Source organism: Trypanosoma brucei, chromosome 3 (assembly GCF_000210295.1).
Source record: "Trypanosoma brucei gambiense DAL972 chromosome 3, complete sequence".
Taxonomy (NCBI): Eukaryota; Euglenozoa; class Kinetoplastea; order Trypanosomatida; family Trypanosomatidae; genus Trypanosoma; species Trypanosoma brucei.
This window is the reverse complement of record NC_026736.1, coordinates 641,462-661,671: the sequence shown is the minus strand read 5'-3', so window position 1 is coordinate 661,671 and position 20,210 is coordinate 641,462. Positions and strand designations below refer to the sequence as shown.

The 20,210-nt window shown below is 49.5% G+C and overlaps 8 protein-coding genes across 8 annotated transcripts; all 8 read left to right on the top strand.

Annotated features, from left to right (window-relative positions):
- Positions 1 to 564: 564 nt before the first annotated feature.
- TbgDal_III2930 (hypothetical protein, conserved) lies at positions 565 to 1,467 on the top strand (the record flags this gene model as incomplete). The annotated part of the gene is made up of 1 exon (XM_011773944.1): positions 565 to 1,467. One exon carries the CDS (start codon positions 565 to 567, stop codon positions 1,465 to 1,467), a length of 903 nt encoding a protein of 300 aa, XP_011772246.1.
- Positions 1,468 to 2,114: 647 nt separating this feature from the next.
- On the top strand, positions 2,115 to 2,951 carry TbgDal_III2920 (hypothetical protein, conserved; the record flags this gene model as incomplete). Its single annotated transcript, XM_011773943.1, has 1 exon — positions 2,115 to 2,951. The coding sequence occupies one exon, from the start codon at positions 2,115 to 2,117 to the stop codon at positions 2,949 to 2,951; it is 837 nt and encodes a 278-aa protein (XP_011772245.1).
- A 444-nt stretch (positions 2,952 to 3,395) lies between these two features.
- Positions 3,396 to 4,181, top strand: TbgDal_III2910 (inorganic pyrophosphatase, putative; the record flags this gene model as incomplete). Its single annotated transcript, XM_011773942.1, has 1 exon — positions 3,396 to 4,181. The coding sequence occupies one exon, from the start codon at positions 3,396 to 3,398 to the stop codon at positions 4,179 to 4,181; it is 786 nt and encodes a 261-aa protein (XP_011772244.1).
- Positions 4,182 to 4,640: 459 nt separating this feature from the next.
- On the top strand, positions 4,641 to 5,735 carry TbgDal_III2900 (hypothetical protein, conserved; the record flags this gene model as incomplete). Its single annotated transcript, XM_011773941.1, has 1 exon — positions 4,641 to 5,735. The coding sequence occupies one exon, from the start codon at positions 4,641 to 4,643 to the stop codon at positions 5,733 to 5,735; it is 1,095 nt and encodes a 364-aa protein (XP_011772243.1).
- A 701-nt stretch (positions 5,736 to 6,436) lies between these two features.
- Positions 6,437 to 8,140, top strand: TbgDal_III2890 (hypothetical protein, conserved; the record flags this gene model as incomplete). Its single annotated transcript, XM_011773940.1, has 1 exon — positions 6,437 to 8,140. The coding sequence occupies one exon, from the start codon at positions 6,437 to 6,439 to the stop codon at positions 8,138 to 8,140; it is 1,704 nt and encodes a 567-aa protein (XP_011772242.1).
- A 466-nt stretch (positions 8,141 to 8,606) lies between these two features.
- On the top strand, positions 8,607 to 13,634 carry TbgDal_III2880 (hypothetical protein, conserved; the record flags this gene model as incomplete). The annotated part of the gene is made up of 1 exon (XM_011773939.1): positions 8,607 to 13,634. The coding sequence occupies one exon, from the start codon at positions 8,607 to 8,609 to the stop codon at positions 13,632 to 13,634; it is 5,028 nt and encodes a 1,675-aa protein (XP_011772241.1).
- Positions 13,635 to 14,012: 378 nt separating this feature from the next.
- TbgDal_III2870 (hypothetical protein, conserved) lies at positions 14,013 to 16,019 on the top strand (the record flags this gene model as incomplete). Its single annotated transcript, XM_011773938.1, has 1 exon — positions 14,013 to 16,019. The coding sequence occupies one exon, from the start codon at positions 14,013 to 14,015 to the stop codon at positions 16,017 to 16,019; it is 2,007 nt and encodes a 668-aa protein (XP_011772240.1).
- A 611-nt stretch (positions 16,020 to 16,630) lies between these two features.
- TbgDal_III2860 (hypothetical protein, conserved) lies at positions 16,631 to 20,065 on the top strand (the record flags this gene model as incomplete). Its single annotated transcript, XM_011773937.1, has 1 exon — positions 16,631 to 20,065. One exon carries the CDS (start codon positions 16,631 to 16,633, stop codon positions 20,063 to 20,065), a length of 3,435 nt encoding a protein of 1,144 aa, XP_011772239.1.
- Between the last annotated feature and the right edge of the window lie 145 nt (positions 20,066 to 20,210).

The following is a 20,210-nucleotide window of genomic DNA, read 5'->3' as shown; positions in this document are numbered from 1 at the left end:
TGCATGCTGCGTCGAAAAAAAAGCCTGGTCTTCATCTTTACCACCGCGTCATGATATACGTACGTGATTATTTGGACTTGGCTGCGCGTTAGCAAGGGAAGAGAGGGAGGAGGAGGGAGGATGGGGCTTTATTTTCTCTGAGTCGAGTATATTGACGCGTTTCGCCTAATCTCGAGAATCCTAATTCTATTTATTTGTTCGCGACTGCTATCTTTATTTTGGAGCGTGATATGTTGTGTTTTTATGCTGACCGCGCACATTATAGACTGGAGGGCATGGCGGGACCTCTCTCCGCACATCAGTGATACGATGATGCCTTTTGTGCACTCCATTGTAATTTACTCTTTTCCTTTCTCTCATTCTCTTTTATGCTCCGTTAAGGCTAATATGTTTTAACTTTACCTGTGGGTCCTTTTGTCCATTGTTATGATTCTCCTTTCCCCTCCTTCTCCTTCTCCCTTTCCTTTTTTTTTTCCTTTTTGAAAAAAAAAAAATAACAACAACAACAACAAAAATCCTTTTCATGGTGTGTTTCTTCACGATACAACTCTTCAGTTCTGAGGTATGTTTCGCGGAGTTTTGGCTACAACCGGGCGGCAGCGACGTGTCGGGCGCCGTTTAGCCACCGTCGTCAATTCCACAGGCAGAAGAGCTACAAAACAATGGACGCACCGGATTTGCATGAACGAATTTTTAAAACAGCAGGCGGCAACGACGAGAAGAGAAGAAAAATGGAAGCGGCGACACGGTTTCTCTGCTTTGGGTATTCACAGCCCACTTACCGCAGCAGATGTTAAGGCGCTTCATCAGCAGCAGAGTGAAGCGCTTGCAAATGAAACCGCTTACGCCCGTACGGTACCATCGACTTCAAACGAATGGAATGAACGCTCGCATTTGTCCCGTGCGCAACATTGCGGTTACGATACCGTGGATGCTCATAGTGGGCAAAGTATTGCTCAGCAACGGTTTGATTCTCTTGCGCGAGATGCCGTTTTAAAATATGGGCCTCCGCTTCCGGTAGAATTTGTAGCGGAAAATGATGTCATCACCATTCAAAACACCGTGTCGAGGAGTGGTGTCGGCGATTCCTTCTCGTTGAGAGACTCCGAGCGCGATGCAAATCATTTCTACGATGAGGTTCAGGTGCGACCGCAGGAGCTCTTCCAAATGATACGTAAACTTGATTCATCTTTCAGTGTTCATACGCATGCTGACGGGGTTCCTTTCTCCCTTCTGATTAAGAACTGCTCATATTTTAATGTTAGGGGCGGGCGAGTGCATTTCATGCGGTGCCTTCGTCGAGTGAAATTATCCCAAAACACTCGAGGGGATGTTAATACGGAGGGCTCTGATGAACCCGCTGAAGTTATCGTAGTGTTATCAAGATATAAAATGCGTGAGGCACCGTCATTTGATGGAGTTCGGCAGGGGCCACAGCCGTGGTTATATAGTTACAAAATGGTGTAACTAGAGATGAGTATAGCGGTGTGGGTGACGCGCATTTTTTTCCTTTCTTTTAAATCAAGAGAAAAGAGGGATTAACTTACGTGTTCTTTTATATCTGTTTCTGCTGTTTTCCATTCTGCAGGGGAATGCTGTCAGAACTAAGGCCGTGTTGCGATGTGATGGTGGTTAAATATCGAGAGAGAGAGAGGGAGGGAGGGAGTGACGGTATCCGTGTGTTGGAAGCCGTTTGCAGATGCAATAAATTAACGGTTGTGTTCGGAATGGACGGCCGCCATATTTTTGATCGATGTGGCAATTTGTGGTTGAAATGTTCGGAAACATTGCGGTGATGTTTGACGAATTTCCGAAGGCGGTTTGTTGTCTTTGATGTGTCATATCGTTTTTTTTTTTCCAAGGATGCGTCTTCAGTCTCAGGTGCGTGTGTGTGTGTGTGTGTGGGCTATCAACTATTATTTTAAAAAGTAGCAGAAACCTCCCCTTTGTTTTGTTATCATCAACATCATTATTATTGTTGTTTTTGCATTATGTGGGGATGTGTTTGATTTCCTCCAACAGTTTTTTTCTGAACCAACCTCTACTGTTGTAGTGTGCTCACCCACATACTTTCAGCGTGGTCTGTTTTGTTATTGTATTATTGAGTGTTTTGAATGGAATTTGCATTGAGCACCATAGTGTGCCTCTTTCTCCGTTTGTTCCCGCTGTATTCTTATTGTTATTGTTGTTGTACTTATCCGTTTTCCGATGGTTTGTTTACATATAATCTTTCATTTGTTGTTGTTTTACTATTCTCGTTATTATTATTTTTTTTTATTCTTATCTTTCTTTTTATCGTTATTGTTATGATGGTTTCTCTTGTTGGTTTAGGAGCCATGATGCTGAGCAATGCGCAGGAGAGTTTTGGATCCGCCTTCAGCTCGGCGGGAAATTTTTTTGGCGGTGTGAAGCGTCAGGCGTTTGGGATGTTTTCCGATGAGCCCCCAGCGGAGGTTGAGGTTTTGGATATACCGGAGGATACCGGACTTATAGGAGATGTGCGGGAGATGATGGATCTCTCCTACTCTCAACGACTTTGGGCTTTTTTTATGGTACTCGGGATGGGAATTGTTTTTATAGTCATTGCTGCACTATTCGCTCCGACGGTTGCCCTCTTCCCTAAGAAATTTGCGTTTTTCCTTACCGTCGGGAATATGTTCTGCTTCGGTTCCACAATGTTTCTTGTGGGTATCAAGCAGCAACTACACTCTCTCTTTAGCGCAAAGCGGTTGGAGGCTGGAATTGCATTTATCGTATCTCTCCTGCTCACACTTTTTTTTACTCTGTATTGGAAGTCGAGCTTTTTGGCTGTATTCTTCGCGGTTGTTCAGGTGCTATCCATGATGTGGTACGCGCTCAGTTTTGTGCCTTTCTTACGAACAGCAGTTGCTACGGTGAGCTCTTACATGTGCCGTGCCACTGGAAGCATCATTGGGTTCTTTAGGGGGTGATGGTGCTTTGGGAGTCATGACTGCGTGTGTAAGAGAGAGAGAGAGAGGGAGAAGGAGTAACACGTATTTGTGTTTTGTTGCAGCGCCACGCGTTTCGTGGACGTTTGAAGTACTGTCACCAATAGTCTCGTGTTGTATAGTTTCAGAATGTGTGTGTGGATGTGTGTGATGATGGGATGGTGTGAAACAAAAGGGAGGAGGATGAGGGAAAAACAGAACAGATGTTTTTGGGGTTACCCAGCATGAAAATCGGAAAAAAAAATATAATATATTGATGGCTCTCACCATAGCTCTTGGTGCCAGTTCTTCTTCTTTGCTCCCTTTGCCGCTTTTCTTCTTTCATTCCCATCGGAAAGAACAGGGGAATCTCCAAAGCTGCGCGCTGCAGCAGGTTATGGAAAGTGTCGGGGTGAAAACGTGTGTATTGTCAATACAGGTTATAATATGCGCCCAACATCAATTATGTTTAAAGGGATGACCGGAGCAGGCATTATACTCCCCGCATGGGCATTGCAGGAAGTGGGAGCAGCGGGAACGCGGGCGTGGCGCATGTACTTCACAAGCAGCGAGGCCGGATCTGTTGCGAGGCGCTCGGCATGGCATGATCTTCCGCTACATCCATCACCTGATGCATCTGTCATTACATTTGTATGTGAGATTCCCAGAAGGACGCGTGCCAAATTGGAACTCGTGAAGGAAGAACCGCACAACCCGATAGCTCAAGACACATTAAAGAAAGAGGGCAATGCTTTGCGGTTCTTCAAGTATGGTGATGTCCCCTTCAACTATGGTTTTGCGCCACAAACATGGGAGGATCCTTCAGTAGTGGACCAACTGACGACGTGTGGGGGTGATGGTGATCCCATTGATATCGTTGAATTATCGTCAAATCCCTTTGCAGTTGGTTCCGTAAGGGCAGTTCGAGTCCTCGGGTTGTTAGGACTTATTGACGAGGGGGAAACCGACTGGAAAGTCATTACGGAGGCCATTGGACCCGATGCGACCGGTACGTACGGGTCTTTAAATAATGTGCCACAAGAACTGAAGGCTACCATTGTTAAATGGTTCCGCGAGTACAAAACTGCGGATGGGAAAAAGCCAAATGAGTTTGTTTTTGGAGGGGAGTTGCGTAATGCAGACGACGCACTTCGTGTGATTGAAGGAGGTTCCCGCCAGTACACCGGACTTATTGCAGGCACGGTTCGTAATCCCGGTTACTGGCTTCACTGAAGGTGTGACCGATTGCGTGTACTCGTAATGTGTTGTGTTATTATTTGTCGTCTTTAGGTTGTATTGCATTTGATGTTCCCTAATCGTTTGAAGGTACGAAGCGACAAAAAAAAACGAATAATAATACGGTATCATATGTGGACTTGCAGCGCACTGACACTGTCACATTGGTCTACTTTGGATTCCATTTTTGATGCTCATGCCTTCCAATTGAATTAACTCCATTTGTTTTTCTTTTGTCCAACCTACTTTCAATCCTTCCTCATTGTCCCTTTCTTCTTTTTTTTTTTCCCGCCTTCGTCTATAACAAATTGAATTAACAATGTAATGAACGTTGTTTTACGACGGCTAAGATAACAGAGGAAGGAAGGTTTGTTTTTATTGGAGATTTCGTCCCTCTGTTGTTAGTCCTTCCCTGAAAAAAGAAAGAAAAGAGAAGAAAGGAGAAGTAGGGCAAAGATGGGGAAATCTAAAAAGATGCCGGGGACAGTGGACACCACTGAGGCAGACAAGGCAACACCAAAGTCTATAATTATCTACAGAGGTGAGGTAGGAGGAAGCGTTCGTTCGCTCATGCATGATTGGCGAGCCGTATTCCTCCCATGGAGTAGTAAAAAGCTCCGCGGGGAGAACCGTTCTCTCAAGGATTTTCTTGTTATTGCCTCATCACTTAGCGTCTCGCACTTGCAGTTATTCACCGCTCCATCGTATGGCACATCCCTTCGTATCATGCGCTTCTCAAATGGTCCGACGTTAACGTTTCGCGTGCTTTCCTTTACTCTCAGAGATGAGATTGTGGCAAAACAGCGACGACCCGCAAACCTCGGCAATGCGGTGTGGAATGTAGCCCCAATTGTTGTGTTGAACAACTTCACTCACCCCGATGCGCGGCTCCGGCCTGAGGTACCACTGCTCGAGACAACATTTAAGGGGATGTTTCCAACGGTTAATATTCAACTCGTGAAGAACACGGATATTCAACGTGTTTGCCTATTTCACTACGATCATGTGGAGCACGTTGTGGAAGTCCGCCACTATTATATCAATGCTAAGGCTGTTGGTGTAAGTAAAACGGTGAAGAAGCTTCTTGAGCGCCGGTGCCCGACGAAGCTTGGGCAGTTAGAGTCCATAGACGAAGTTCTAGAGCGCGAGGATGTTTGGTCTGACACTGATGGTGAGGGCGAGGAAGTTCCGCTGGCAGTGCCATTTCGAAAGCATCGTGAACAATGTCGAATTAAGCTTCAGGAAATTGGGCCTCGCCTCACGTTACAGCTGGTGAAGGTGACAAATGGATTCGCGACGGGCGAGGTGTTGTTTCACAGGTTTTTGAGAAAGTCTGCGGAATTGGTCGCACGGGATGAGGCAAGGGTTCGCGCCAAGCGCAACGAGCGAGCGAAGCGGAAGGCAGAGCAGGATGAAAACGTTGCACGGAAGAAAAGCAAGCGAGAGGAACGACTTCAGGCAAAACGACAGCGGCGAGAAGAGGCAATGAGGCAGCAGGTGGAAAATCCACTGGAGGTTGCAGACGGCGGCTACGGAGCTGATATGGACTAATAAGCAGGTCAGTAGTGATATAAACGGTTGGCCTGTACACCTTCAGCAAAGCAAAGCAAAGCGTAGGCTACTCAGTTTTTGGAGGAGAATGAAGGATTCACACGACGGAAGTAAAGGTGTTTTTTTTTTTTTGCGTAAAATGTACCACTTCGCTCCTCTTCACACTTCTTTCGTATGCTAAAGGGAAGTGGGACGGACCCGCTGCGGTGGCGGGTGTTGCCGTAAAAAAAAAAAAAAGTGGAGAGAAGATGAGTTTAAAAAAATAATAAATGGTGTTTCACGTATAAAGACTTGTATTAACAATCGAGTAACAGTGTATTTGCTTCCACTTCTTTACTGTTCCCCTCTTGCTGCCTGCGTTTGCGCTCATCACCTTGTGGGCCGCCATGTCCCCCATGAGTGCTGCCGTCACAAAAGATATACGCACACTAACGTCTTTACTGTACTCTCCCGGCCATGTTTGAATACTGAATACTTTTTCTTTTTTTTTTTAAAAAAAAACTATTGTACGTTTGTGTTTCGTGCGCAATTTGCATTATTATTATTATTGTTATTTTTTCATAAGCCCGCTCGGACAAATTGGTGTTACCTTACAGGCACGAACGAGTACACAGCAGGAACAAAAAAAAAAAACGGAAATATTAGGGACAAAAGCGTATAGGTTCGCCTCCGGTTACACCTAGTCTGCACCCGCGCGGCTGATGTTAAATGTTCGGGGTTTGTTAAGCATCATTACTCCGCTTATAATTTTTTTCATTCAGATCATAGTGGATGGTGTGGAGTCGTGGCGGCACATTGGCAAGTCACTTTATGTTGTGTTTTGCTTCTTCACTGGAAGAAGCCATTTAAGTTATCCCCCAGGTCTAACGGCCCTCAGGAGGAGGAAGGCAATGTTTGTGCGCCATCGCCGTAGCGGAAACAGTGAAGGAATGCGTGCATCATCCAGTGGACTTTCGGCTTCAGAGGCATACAACATCTCATTTGATGTTACCGATGAGTCGGAGGCAGCTAGTGGAAGAGATGATGGGGAGAAGCGGTCAGATGGGTCAGTCAGCGAAAACTGCAGTGAAAGCAACATAGGCTCTGACTGCTGGGTACCACGCCTCGTACGGGGGCACTTTAGGGGCGATGTAACATTACTTTTGCAAAATCCACGTACCAGAAAACTTGTATCACCGTGTTATCACCTTTGCTACTCTGAGAGTTTGTACCATCTGGTATGCAATGTCGTGGGACCCATCCAGCCGCCGACCATATCGGGACTTCCGGGGAGGCACACGGCACCGCAGTGGCCACCGCACGCCAGCAGCCGCTCAGCTTTTCGGCATGGTCTGAGGGATGATGATATTACCTTAACCACTGATGAGTACAGCAGTTCTGCAAGCCCTCAGCAGGGTACACTGGGGGCCAGGGCTAGGAACATTCGCGTGCTTTCTGGTGGTGTAGCTCCCACTGGCATTACTGTTTCTAGTAGAATTATTCCCGGTGTGACATCGGTTGTTTACAGGCGTGAGAGCAGCAAGCGGGTGGACTTTAACCGCAAGGTTGAGCCAAGGACACAACCACAACCTATCGCCTCAATCACCGCGCATCACGTGTTGTCCTATCAAGCAACGCGGCAGAAGGTTCTTATTGTTGACCTGGACGAGACGCTGTGTTTCGTGTCAACGAATGTAAACGCCTCCTGTCAACCACCATCTTTTTCCGAGGTGATTCCAACGGCCTCTGGAGCCGAGCTCTTTCACGTATGGGAGAGACCGTACGTCCGTTTATTTATTCAGACGGTAGCGAAGCTGTTCAACCTCGTTCTCTTCACGTCCTCTACAAAACCCTACGCGGACTCAATCTTGCGCCGTCTGGACCCAGATCACCGCATTGGGCGTCGTTATTACCGACAGCACTGTCGGCAGGTGAGGCGCTTTGCTGTAAACCAGTTGGTAACTCAAACTGATGCGTCTGAAATATTCACTCCAAGGGAATCTAATCCTGGAAACAGCTCAGACTGCCGCACTCCCTCGTCCAGCTCCGCAACGATTACGGATGCTCGCCCTGCAGCTCCTCTGAGATCTTCGTTTTATGCCAGTACACCCGAAAGAGGCGGGCAGGCAGTTGGTGCTTCCAGCGGCAAACCGTGTTGCCCAGGAGATATGATACTTGTTAAGGATATTCGTATTCTTAAGGTGCCTCCTGAGCTAATGATAATGATTGATAACTCGGAGGAGTGCGTCTCGGCAAACCGTGACAATGCACTGCTTATTCCACCCTTTGCACCGCCTACTTCGCCTGATGCCGCTAATGGTGATACGCGAGATGGTGTATTGCTTGCTCTGATGCCATTGCTCGAGGCCTTGTTGGTCGTTCCGGATGTAAGGTCGGTGTTGCGGCATGGTCGGCTGGGGAGCTAACGTGTATCCACAGCACTGTGAATGGTTGTCCTCTGAGTTGAAGTTTGTTGTTTTTGTTGTTGGCCTCCTTGTTGGTGTTTTCTTTCATTCCTCTTTTTATTTTCCTTCCTTTTTGAGTGTTGGAGGCCCGGTGATGCCGTTCGCCGCAATGCTCAATGTGCTGTACGGCAATGCGGCGATTTTTGTTAAATGAATTCACTCATGATTCGTTCAGCGAGTGTTTCTTTTTTTTTTTTTTGGCGGGGGCACCATTTAGGTGGTGATTGTTAAGTTTTTTCTCCTACTTTCTTGTTTCTCTTTCTTTTTGCTTGCATTTGTTCCTCCTTTTCCTCCTGCGTGTGCACATAAATTTATTACCAGTACCGAAACAGGAGAAGAGGGGCGGTGTGTGTGTGTGTGTGTAAGAACTGAAACAAAAGGAAAAGGGGAATCACCCTCACAGACACGCGGCACACTTGTGGAAGCCATGCTATTGCGTGTTTGTAGTCGTTCGCGTGTGTTTTTCAAGTTTACAAGTGGGCTAAGTTTTCCTTACAGTAATGCCAGATTCTTTAGCACCTCGGTATGTCTATTCGCTCCAAGACGCAAGCCCAAATCTACTGGCCAGCCTCCATCAGATGAACCAGTGGTGGTGGAAGAAGGGATAAAGGAGAAAACCATTTCCATAGTTGATGAGCTCGCTGACAGGGCGGGGGAGCTTTCCAGTGGGGTTGCGACGGCGGTGCCTGCAGTTAACAAGCGGGTCTCATCACGTCGCCCGAGGAATTCATCGGGTGGGAAGGCGAAGGAAGAGTCACAAGTTGGGGCTGCTGGTAGTTCTGACGCATCGAGTGAAGTGCGAATACAAAAGGTGAAGATTGACACACGCCTCGTGGTGGAGGAATGGAATGCGGTCTGCGCTGATGCTTCACTCGAGGATTCGGAGAAGGGGTGCGAGGCTCAGCAGGTGGAGAGTAAAGTGGTGACCCCTCCCGCACGTGGCTCTACAGGTGTTAAAGGTCCAGGTACAATTAAAATAGCCACAATCGGAGCTTGCATTGCCCGTGCGGTGAAATATCGGGAGAGGTACCCGTCCCTTCACCTCATATTGAGGGCATGTGAAGAGAAATGTCTCACCCGTGAGGGAGTCATTGTTCACGGTGCTGCCGAAACTGCAAGGAACGTGGAGCAGTTACAAGCACTTATGGCCTTTTTGCGCGTATATAGGACGAGTACATTTTGTAATACTATCGTGTACCAGGAAATTATGGAGAAATTGCTTGACTGTGTAATTACGTGGCAGGGTGAGGTTACGGGGGCGAGAGCGAGAGAGCAACAGCGTGATGCTGCAGCTGCAATTAAGAAGGCGGTACTTTGGGTGTCCTTGGAGTTGCGGCAAAATCAGCTGGAGGCCAAACCGTCCACCAAGGCTCCTCCCACTGGTGGGGTCGAAAAGAAGAGGAAAGTTGCCGCGAAAAAAAATGCTGATGGTGAGAATAGTAAATGGATTGGGGACGTTACACTGCGCCTGGTTGATGAGCTCGTTGTTCCTGCTGCCAGTGGTGTGGTGGAGGCCAACCGTATCGATGAACCACATTCCCTTAGCGATGTTGTGGTGGACTTGGCGGTTCTTTTTCTTGCCATCTCTATTGCAAATGATCATGACCATATTTCGGCGCGTACGAAAAAATCGTGGGAGGATTGCACGTCTCAAATACAGTCTGCTGCGATCAAACGTGTTAACAGTGCCGTGACAGAAAAGTTACAACGCATAAGCGTTGGAGACATACACATGCTCGCTTTCGATCTATTGAATGGTTTATTTGTCTTGAATGGGGCAAGTGCAGCGTTGCCGCCACCTGTGCGTGATCGACTGAAACATGATATGACAGACAGCTTTCAGCACCTCTGTTTAGGTGTGGGTACACGACCCCTGATGTTCATTGATGTTCTCTGCAAGAGCGATGTTGCCCGTGTGGTTCAATCATTGCCATCGCAGGACCTCTGCGATTCCACGCGGGCGGCCGTCGTTACAGCTGCCGCACTCTTTTGCGAACGAGCAGACGAATCCGCGGTGAAGAAGCTTTCGTGTAAACTAACTAAGGAGGGGAGGGAATTTACTAGAAATGGCGCATGTGATTCATCGGGGGTTTGTTCTGGAGACAATCCCTCGGGGCCCGCCCTTATACATCACGCAGAGCCACGGTCCCGGCGGGCGAAGGTGGCCTTTGGGCTCTTTGCCGCTGGATATTGTCCCGAGGCCGTCTTGAGTAGCGGCTTATGCGTGGGGCACAGCGCTGTGGAGGTGCTTGAAGTACTTTACGCTGCCTCCTTGTTTTCGCGTTCGTTTGCTCTTGATCCATTGCCCGCGAGGATATCTACCATGTTAACATCTGAGTGTGCTTCATTAATCGAGGCTCGCATTCGGGCTGACACAAGGGCGGGGATGACACCGCTGGAAACCCTTGAGGAGCCAAAGGCCATTCGAGATCTTCTTGAGCGGGGGCGAAATGGTGACGGCGAGGCACCGAACACTTCCAAGCGGCAAAGACAGCGCGGCGGTGCTGCTGCGAATGTTACAAAGGCTAACTCTGTTCCGCTAGAAACAGTTCTGCACTTGGCTTTCTCTACTTCTGTGGAACTGCTTGTACGAGGAGAGGAAAAGAAGCTGAGCGCCCACCTTGTACCAATGCTGGCACTATTGGAGCGGGAAGGCTCTTATTACTACCTCTCGGACGGTTTAACGGTACTGATTGACATGTTCGTAGAGCGGTATCAGCTTGCTGGTTGCTACCAACCTCTCACACAGCGGGAGTCATCGAATGCCACCTTACCGGATGTCGAAAGCTCACTTTCGGAGGTTACGGCATTATTTGTTCCGCGTGTTGTGGAATGTGCGCTCCGGCAGCTAAGCTGGGCTAAAAGGTCTAGTGCAATGGGTACTGCGGAGTGTGAGGCAGCTAAGAAGCTCCTTCAGGGCGTTCATAACTTTACTGTGTACGCGGCGTCCTGTGGGATGGATGCAACTGTGGCCAAGCAGCTTGTTGGCCTCCATTCTACTGTTGTTAAATCGTTGCTTTGTAGCGGTGGCGCTGAAGGTGACGGCCCCTCGCTATTCGAGACGGTGAATAGGATGGATGAACTCGTTACACACGTAGGCGCCAAGCAGCGTGACCTCGCCCGAGTACGTTTACCAGGATCCTCATGGCAGCGGTACTGCAGTATTGTTGTTAATGATGTTGTCGCAGCTCACTTGAAGCCGGTCGCGGCAGCCATCCGACGAGGGGGTAGCAATGCTGTCATGACACAAAACCCTTCTCACGTGCTTTCCCTCGTAAACCTTCTGTTCCGCCTTGTCTCCGAGTTCACGATCGAGTCGGAGCCAGCAGAACTTCAGGCCTTTCGTACCGATGTTTTGGACCCTGCGCTCACGCGGTTCCTGCAGCAGCAGAATAGTGAAGAAGAACGTTCCAAAGATGCGCTTAGGCTTCAGGCGCTTAGCGAGATGACGGTGGTTATGTGCACACCCCACACAATTCACCATCTTTCGCCTCAGCTGCTGTCGCAGTTGGCCACGGCAGTGAGAGTGGCAGTAATGGAGGAGCGATGTGCAACAGAGACAGAGGATGGGGCGAGGCGTCGCCACCTTAGCAAGATAGCGGCCCGATTACTCACCTCCGCTGCGGCTGTATGTCAGCTACGGAAGGAAAACCTCACGGGATTGTATCTCGAGATGGTGATGGCTGTTAGTCCTCTGCTACTTGCCGGCGATGTGTCGGCAGTGTTGAGAAGTTTTGTGAACTATCATGTACCCACCGACACCGAAACTGTACGGTCGCTGCGTAACCTTCTCGCGGAGGAAGCGGCTTCATTAAGTTCTTCTTTTTCCCTTCAGGAGACCACGTCAGCGCTGCAGACTTTGTGTGAACTTGACGACGGTGGTCAGTTCTCCTACGCAGCGATATTACGGCGTGTTACTAACTCTGGCCACATACTGACGCCTGGTGAAGCTGGGATTGTGGTTCGCATCGCAACGAAGCTGCAGCGACTTGGGGGTTCCCTCCCAGCGGAGGATCTTGCCTTTTTGGTTGACCTTCCTTCCTCTTTGGCAGGTTCGGTTCTGCGGGCGCGTCAGCAGTGCCCATCATCGGATGTACCGCTTGTCTTAAAGGGCTTTTCGCAGTTGGATAAGGATGTCTACGGGGAGTTACGTGATCGCGTAATGAAGGCGTATATCCTTCGCACCATACAAACACGGCAGTTGTTTAGCGCAGAGGAGGTGGTGGATTGTATTGAGAGCTATGCAACTGCGCAAATAACTCATCAGTATCTTTTTGGCGTGCTACTCGCCCGAGTGGCTGATGTGAAACTGAAGTTTTCCCTGCCGCTCGCCGTCCGTTTGGTGATGTGTGGCGTGAACGCTGCATGGGACAAGAGCGTTCAAACTGCGTGCCTTACGGCTGCTCAACCGGTGTTTTTAGGATTGGTCCGTCACCTTCTTCAGAGCGACCCTGCTTCACTTTCACTCGTGGCAGGCAACGCCGTGCTTGTTTTGCAGTGTCTCACAGAGGCATTTCCAAATGACCCGACGTGTCATTTGGTTCTGCAGAACATGGCCGAGCATCACACGGCGCTTTCCATGTCAACCATGATGGCCGTTCTGCAGCTCATCGCAAGGAAAAACTCGACCGAGTATAATATTCTTCGTTGCATGACGGATCATGCCGCTTCGGTTTTGTTTCCCCAAGCCCCTCCCCAGGCATTTGCTGAGCTGACACGACTCTTCGTTCAGTGCGGCGTGCGCTCCAAGACATTGTTTGATGCGGTGGGGAAGCGGTTCAAGGAAATTGTGGACGACTGCAGCGTCAGTGATCTCGTAACCCTAGCTGAGGCTTTTACTGTAGCCCACGTTGACTTGGAAGATGGGGTCATCTCTATGATGACTTCGCGTACTGTGGAGCTAGCGAAGCAACCGGGTGTGTTCTTCAAGCTGCCGCAGTACATATCGCTGCTGAAGTTCTTTTCCTTAGTGCATACGGAGCCAGCCACGAAAGCGACGACGTTGCTATTAACCAGCGCCGCATCTGCCCTGAGGGAACTGGGTGGAATCTCTAGTGACGTGTCAACACTAACGCCCGTGGATATCCACGTTTTCCTTTCATCCAGTATTCGAACCCACCCATCGCATGACGTCACGCTTGTAGAGAAGTGCGCTGACATCTTATACGCTGTTATCACATCCGAAAGTGCGGGGGAGGGTGCCGAGAAAACGGCCACTAGCAGTTGGAAAGCGGATCTGCTTCTCATCGTTGAGCTTGCCAGCCATCTTGTGAAGTTGGGCCTTCCAACACATCCAGTCGTTCCGGTGCTTTTAGAACTCCTGTACGAGAGGCGAAGTGCACTTATGCGACGCCGTCTACTGCTTCAAACCGCCACTGACGTTGTTCAAGCTGCAGGTGCGCAGGCACACCAGCAACTCTACGCCCTTCTCGTCGAGGGCAAATTGGCTGCGTAGGATCGATTCTTCACAGAACGGAAGGGGGGATTTTTAGGTTCAGTCATTTTCTTGTATTTTTTTTCCTTGTATTAGTAACCGTTTAATCGACGCAGCAGGTATTTGTACATCTGAGTGGGTCCTGTTGTACCAACCTTGTCCCCCCTCGAAACATTAAGGTCGTGCGATGCACCACCATTGTACTTTATTATTGTTTTTGCCACTGCTTTACTGTATGTGTATTTGTGTTGTGCGTCCACCTTCAAGGGTAACTTTCAACCCCCCTTTCCTCTGTTTTCCTCTTCTTTTTTTCTTTTTTTTTTTTGGCGTCGACTCCTTGAATACTTCGTTGAAGCCTCCCTCTAGTGGAGGAAGGTTGATTTTGGTACCAAAGAGGTGATGATTGGCAGGTTATTGGGGTTTAGGATAAATGCCACAGCACTGTTGGTGGTTTTGTTACTATCAACCTTCTTCATCACGTTGGTAACGTACCGTAGTCTTCCTCCAGATCCACTTGAAGGAGAACCGCAACCTTCTGTGAGTAGGAAAAGGGACAAAGGTTTGGAATATACAACTCATCTTCCGCCAACTTTGTCTATTAGGCCGTTCTCGTACAACGTAACGAAGGTTCCTGCAAGCTTCTGGATGGTTAAGCCACCCGATGATTATCGGCAAATGACATGCTCTCAGCTGTACAACCGGCACGTTTTTGAATACGACGAAGTGAATAGCCAGAGCCCTCATCACTTTTTCCACACTCAGATCACGTACCATGAAATGTTTCGGGACCCTCATCCGGCATGTGGGCGTTATATGCTTTCCCATTGGTTCAACGAGGAACACAAATATCTCTTCGTGTTGCGTGCCTCGCTACCATCAGCAAGTGACATACTGGAGGTAACTGCAGGCGGATGGAGTCAAAGTGTTGAAGTGGAACAATGTGGTACATGTCTGGAGTCAAAAGAAAATAAAGCCTGCATTGATGACGTTGAATTCATTGCACGTCTTTTTAACGAGAACCGCGTGCTTGCTGCCCAGGTAATACGGCCCACTCCCCAATTGGACGCGAGCAAGGCGGGTAGCTTTGTATCGCGGATTGTCCGTTTCCGAGTCCCCGACCCGGGCAATTATACTTTGGAGGTGAAGATGGTACACCTCAACAGTAACACAGGTGTGCCTTGGGGGTCTCGTACACTTGGTGTCGTTAGCGGGTGGGGAAATGACACAACCCGTAGTGTGTTTACGTATAATAGCATCTGTGACGTGCAGCGGCATGTATACGGAAGTCCATTACGCATTCGGGTAGTGCCTGCGCCCCGACCGGCAACGGCTGCTCTTCCGCCTCTCTGCAATGCATCTACGAATTACAACACCTCTGAAGGTGGTCAGTGGGTGCGTTTCCTTGATGGGGCGGATTCCAGTACACCACTGGGGTCCCCGCACCCGCTGGCAGCTCAGTGCACGAAGGGTGATCGCTATTGCTATGGTGATCCTAGCATGCTTACGGACCCTAGGGGATTAAACAGTCATCTTGTTTGGGTTCCAACTACCTGCCGGTTGCGCATTGTTTCGGGTGAGGGGAGGGATCCTTTCCCTATGATTTGCAGGCGGATGTCGATTTTTAGCGGAAAACCGACCGTAGTGTTGTTTGCGGGCGGTGCCATTGTGAACGAATATTACAAAAACTGCCAGTCACTGGAGAAAAAAGTGGGCAATTCTGTCATACATTGTTTATATAGAAAAATAAACTATAACCTTACTGAGCGTCGTGCGAGTTCGCCTAGGAAGGCGCTAGTCGAACTCCTTGACAACATTCAGGAACCGGTGAATGTGTTTGTCACGAACCTGGGCATGGAGGATCTGCTCGAGGCTTGGGAGACGAAAGATTGGGTGGAGGTGATGCGAGCATTCGCCGAGGAATGGAGGCAGCAGAAGGTAACACTGTTGCGCGGCCCCTACACGAGGTGGCCCCCGTTCGGCGCGGAGCCGACAGTTGCGGCCCCCGGAGAAACCGATTGGCAGCAATATATGTGGGATCAGAATTACCGAAGCAAGGCGATGGAGGATTCCCGCTCAACGAAATGTGCCTTCCCGTGTGTAGAGTGGGCCATATGGTTGTCTCCACCGACTGTACACTACACGGTAACGGGAGCGACACAGAATCGGTCCATGGATTGGGATCGAATGGCCTACAAGGTGTTAAAGAAGATTGGGTTTACTCGTCTGGATTCAATGACGCCTACTCACTCAAGGCAGGAGGGTTCGTGGGATGGCCTGCGCTACATGGCTCTGTCCGCATACGAGCCATTATCCTCGCCGGAGCCACGTAGGCAAGTACAGGAGGACAGTGGTGGTGTTTCTTACATGCTTTTTGTCATCCTGCTGAACGTCGTTTGCTTTTCATAGGTTGTGAGTCACGAGCTGGCACAGCTTAGTTACCGTTGTGGTGCACGTACTTTTTTGCTCGCTGTAAATGGTTTTTATCTTTGAGATTTCGTTGGATCATTCGCTTTTTCCCCTATTTGCCATGAAGCGATATTTTTTCTTTCGAATGTTGAGTCATAGCTGGGGACGCTTTTGCATTCTGTAATTTTTCCATCGTTTCTGACAATCACCATGGGTGGAAAATGGGAGCAGAAGCTTGTACACAAAAACGAAAATCTCGTGCCGTCATCATTTTTTCGCTGCTGTGCGAATGTTCTCTCTTTATTTGTGTATTTGTATCTAGCTCGTGTGAGGGATGCTTGGTCACGTACTTTTCCTCGCCATCATATTTGATGGCACCATTTTTCCACTTTAGCATCCTCTTAATCACTTGCTTTCCGACTCTTGCAGTCCCGTTTTTGCCATATTCATTGCTGTTGTGTGGTGACACAAACTCGCTGGACCATCTTCTTCTCATTACTGTGGCGCAGTGGCAAGGCACCAGGACACATATATATTTATATATAAGCTAAGTATAGAGATATATATTATTATTTTGTATAGGGTGCTCAGCTTCGGTAGTTTTTATAAAAATGGTTCGCGACGATACGCCGTCATCCTTCACGGCCATCTTCAGGGATTCGCTACGTGTTGAACTGTGTCGGCAAGGTGTATCTCAAGCAGCCGCATTTGCCAGTAAGTGTGCCCAGTGTGTACGTTTGGATGGCTCAGGAGCGCATCTTGCACTGAACGGCCTTGGCCTAGGAGATAGGGAGGTTATTGCAGCGGCAGAGGCTCTAATAAAGCTCGGCACCACTGCCATGCTTCGCGTCCACGGTATCAGCCGCTGGGCGCTAACACTGAACCAAAACTCTCTAACGGACAATTGCGTTACCCACTTGTCACTCCTTGTTTCGCGCTGTTCTCCGCCTTTGTTATACATGGATATTCGGGCGAATAGCATCACAGCCGCCGCAGCCCAGCGTATCGAAGAGGTTCGTGTTCAGTCATCCTCTCCCTGTGTTGTGAAGTTGGATGTTACGACTGCTGGTGGAGGCCGCCCAAGTAGTGAGCCTGTGAGTGCCTGCTCGCTTTCGTCTATCCAAACGCAGAGCGCTTCTTCATGCCGTGGTGTTGACTCGATGGCTCTCGAGAAGCGACGGCACGCGTTGCTCGGCTCGGAGAGGCCATCCAGTGCCTCCGGTAGTGTGACTCCCGCAGCCTCCACTGATGTTTGTGTTGTGAGCGATGAGTCATGCAATGAATTGGTGTCGGGCTCACCGATGAAACGTGTGTCCACGGGGTTGCCCTCGGGGACGTCACGAGGTGAAAAGCGAGGGGGAAGTAAACAAGGGCGGGAGAATCAGGCGAAAGGCAGTTGCACTCCCCCCCGGCTCCCTCCAGAAACGTGCAAAGCTGGTGGTAATAAGTTGCAGAGACAATCCTCTGCTGGTGTACGTGTGGGTAATGGTGAGAAGAGGGCCGGAAGTTGCGAGGTGCGAGGTACTCCAGCCCGGAGCGTACCGAAGGAAAAGCAACACTATAGATCATCCTCTGTCAGGGACGACGAGTTTCGTGTTGATCTTACTGAAAATCTTAGTCCACTTCTGACATCTGTCATGGATCTGACAGATTCTGTTTCAACTGGAAAGCTGCGCACGCTGTACGACACAGATGATATTTGGAGTGTGGTGAGGGCTAAGAGCTCTCAGGGACCCGATAGCAGCCCTGAGGACAGAGGCCCGCGCGTAGCGACGGCTCCCCGAGCGGGTGCATCTTTTCGGTCGGTGACGGTCCTTTGCCTCAGTCGCAACGGCTTGAAATCCCTAGAACCGCTGCCTCCTTCGCTCCTACGTCTGGACGTGAGTGAGAACGAGCTGCGTAAGATTAGCGGTTTGGAGAAGTGCCGAATGCTCACCCTTCTCAACGCTCGTCATAACCGTATCTGCTCCATGACGGGTCTTGAGAACAACCTTTCCTTATCCCACTTGTTCTTGGGTGGAAACGAAATTGAGTTCGTGGGTGGGATCGCACATCTTATTTTACTGGAGACTCTCGACTTGTCGTACAACAGACTTGAGACACAGGCATCAATTCGACCGTTGTCTCTCACCAAAGGGCTACAACATTTGATGTTGCGTGGGAACCCCGTTATGGAACGTATACAGAACTGCTTCCGACCCATGCTCCGTAACCTCTGCCCCTCGCTACAATTCATTGACGGAATCCGCCTTACATTCGCGCAAGGGGGTGGGTGGAGTTCGCAAATCGAAAACAGCAAGATGTGGGACAGTAGTGAGCCTGTAAGCGCTGCTACTGGCCGAGGCGGCGCATCTACGTCTACTCATAAAGGGGACGGGCGCTCCTCCCAGTGTGGAAGTTATATGCATTTGCTTACGCGTGGGGTGACGATTGGTGGGAAAACAGGTTATAGTGACAGTTTGAAAATGTCTCGTGCAACGAGGGCCATGGAAATGCAGCGAAAAAGTGAAGAAGAGACGAAGGAACGACAGCGCCGTGCCTCTACCAGGAAAGGGGTACCGCTTCACAATGAGTTGCTGAAGAAGCTCGCCATAGACTCGAAGAAATATTTGGAGGACGTACTGGCGGAACGCCTGGCGAGTGTGCAACAGTCGTACGATGGAGCAGTCACAAACATAGGGAGGAGTACAAGCGTTTCTGTGGATTCACCATCGATGCGCAGTCCGGACAAGGGGGAGGAGTTGGAGGACAACGAGGCAGAAGTCACTGTTTATGTGATGGAGGAGGGGAATACAACCCCGCGGCGGGCTGATCAGCCGGATGGCAGCGCGTGCCGTACCCCAGTCAAAGTTTGGGCACAAAGAAGGGGAGCTTCTGTTGGTCCTCAGTCTGCAGGCAAGGGTTCCCACCGTGGCGCTTTGGAGGAGCGCGACGAGGAAAAGTGTCGTCATGTGGGAGTCCGCCGGGACGAATCGCTTAATCACAGGCAATGGGTGCAGCTCCGTGGGAGAATGGAAACACGCAAATGTGGAAGTGAACCCACTAGCATTGCACGATCCAAACAGGAAGCGTGCACTAGGACGCCGGAGAGGGGGAGAGTGAGTCGAGGGGGAGGTTCATATAAACTTTCACCAATCCGTGGCCATGCGAACGACAAACAAGCCATCTCGACGATTGCCAAACGATTCTTGAGTGATATGGGAAGACTGACACCAGAGGTGGATGAACGTAACTCCATTGCGGGAGGGCGGCAACAAAAGGTGGCGCCTTCTTTACAGAAGGCAAGTGTGCAAGGCCCTCGTGTCTTTTCGCCTTCTTCCCAGCGAACGCCCACCAAGGCAATATTAGTTGGTGCAACAACACCTAAGCGTCGAGCTGTCGATTCCTCAACCCCCAAGTCGGAGGATACCAGGCATAGCAGGGGGTCAAATCAATCGCATTCGATTCTCTCTCCCCCGCCATTTTACCCGTCTACAAATCCTGCTGCTCTGCAGTGTAAGCAGGCATGTGATGAGTGGGTTGAACAGCTTCACGAAGATGCTGAGGCCGTCCAACAAGCACTTCAAACCGTTGTTGTTCTTATTGCAACACAGCGACAGGCTCTTACGGCTCAAGGTTGTGACAGGGATTTGTTGCATAAATCGTTTTTGCAAGAACGACAGCAGTGTGCGGGAATAATTAAAAATAGCGGTATGCTATTAGACACGGAGGTGCCACTGGAGGTTGTGGAACACTACGCCTTTACCCCAGAGGAGTTGAATTGCACACGAGTGGATGAGAGTAACATGCCGGATGCCTGTGAGGCAGCAGGGGGAAGAAAAGTGGGAGGCAGTGGCCATAATAACGATGTGGAGGTTAAAAGGAGGGAAACGCTGAACTGTATTCGTCTCATTGGAGATGCAAAAACATGTTTGCGGTACATTGTACTGCTCATAGAAGAGAAGAAGGAGAGATCCTTATATCGATACGTGGATGAGGTCACTGAGTTTATGACCTGTGAGTGGGAGAAGTTTGAGCATATAGAGGCATGGCGTGTGCGCCGTTGACGAGGTCATGGGTAATTTGATAAAGAAGTGTCTTGTAGTTTATGACGGCACTACCTTTCCAACAGTAGTAAGACCTTGTAGCAAAGAGGTATTTCACTTGTTACTGTTGTTGGACCCATAGATAGCATTATTATATACACCCAAA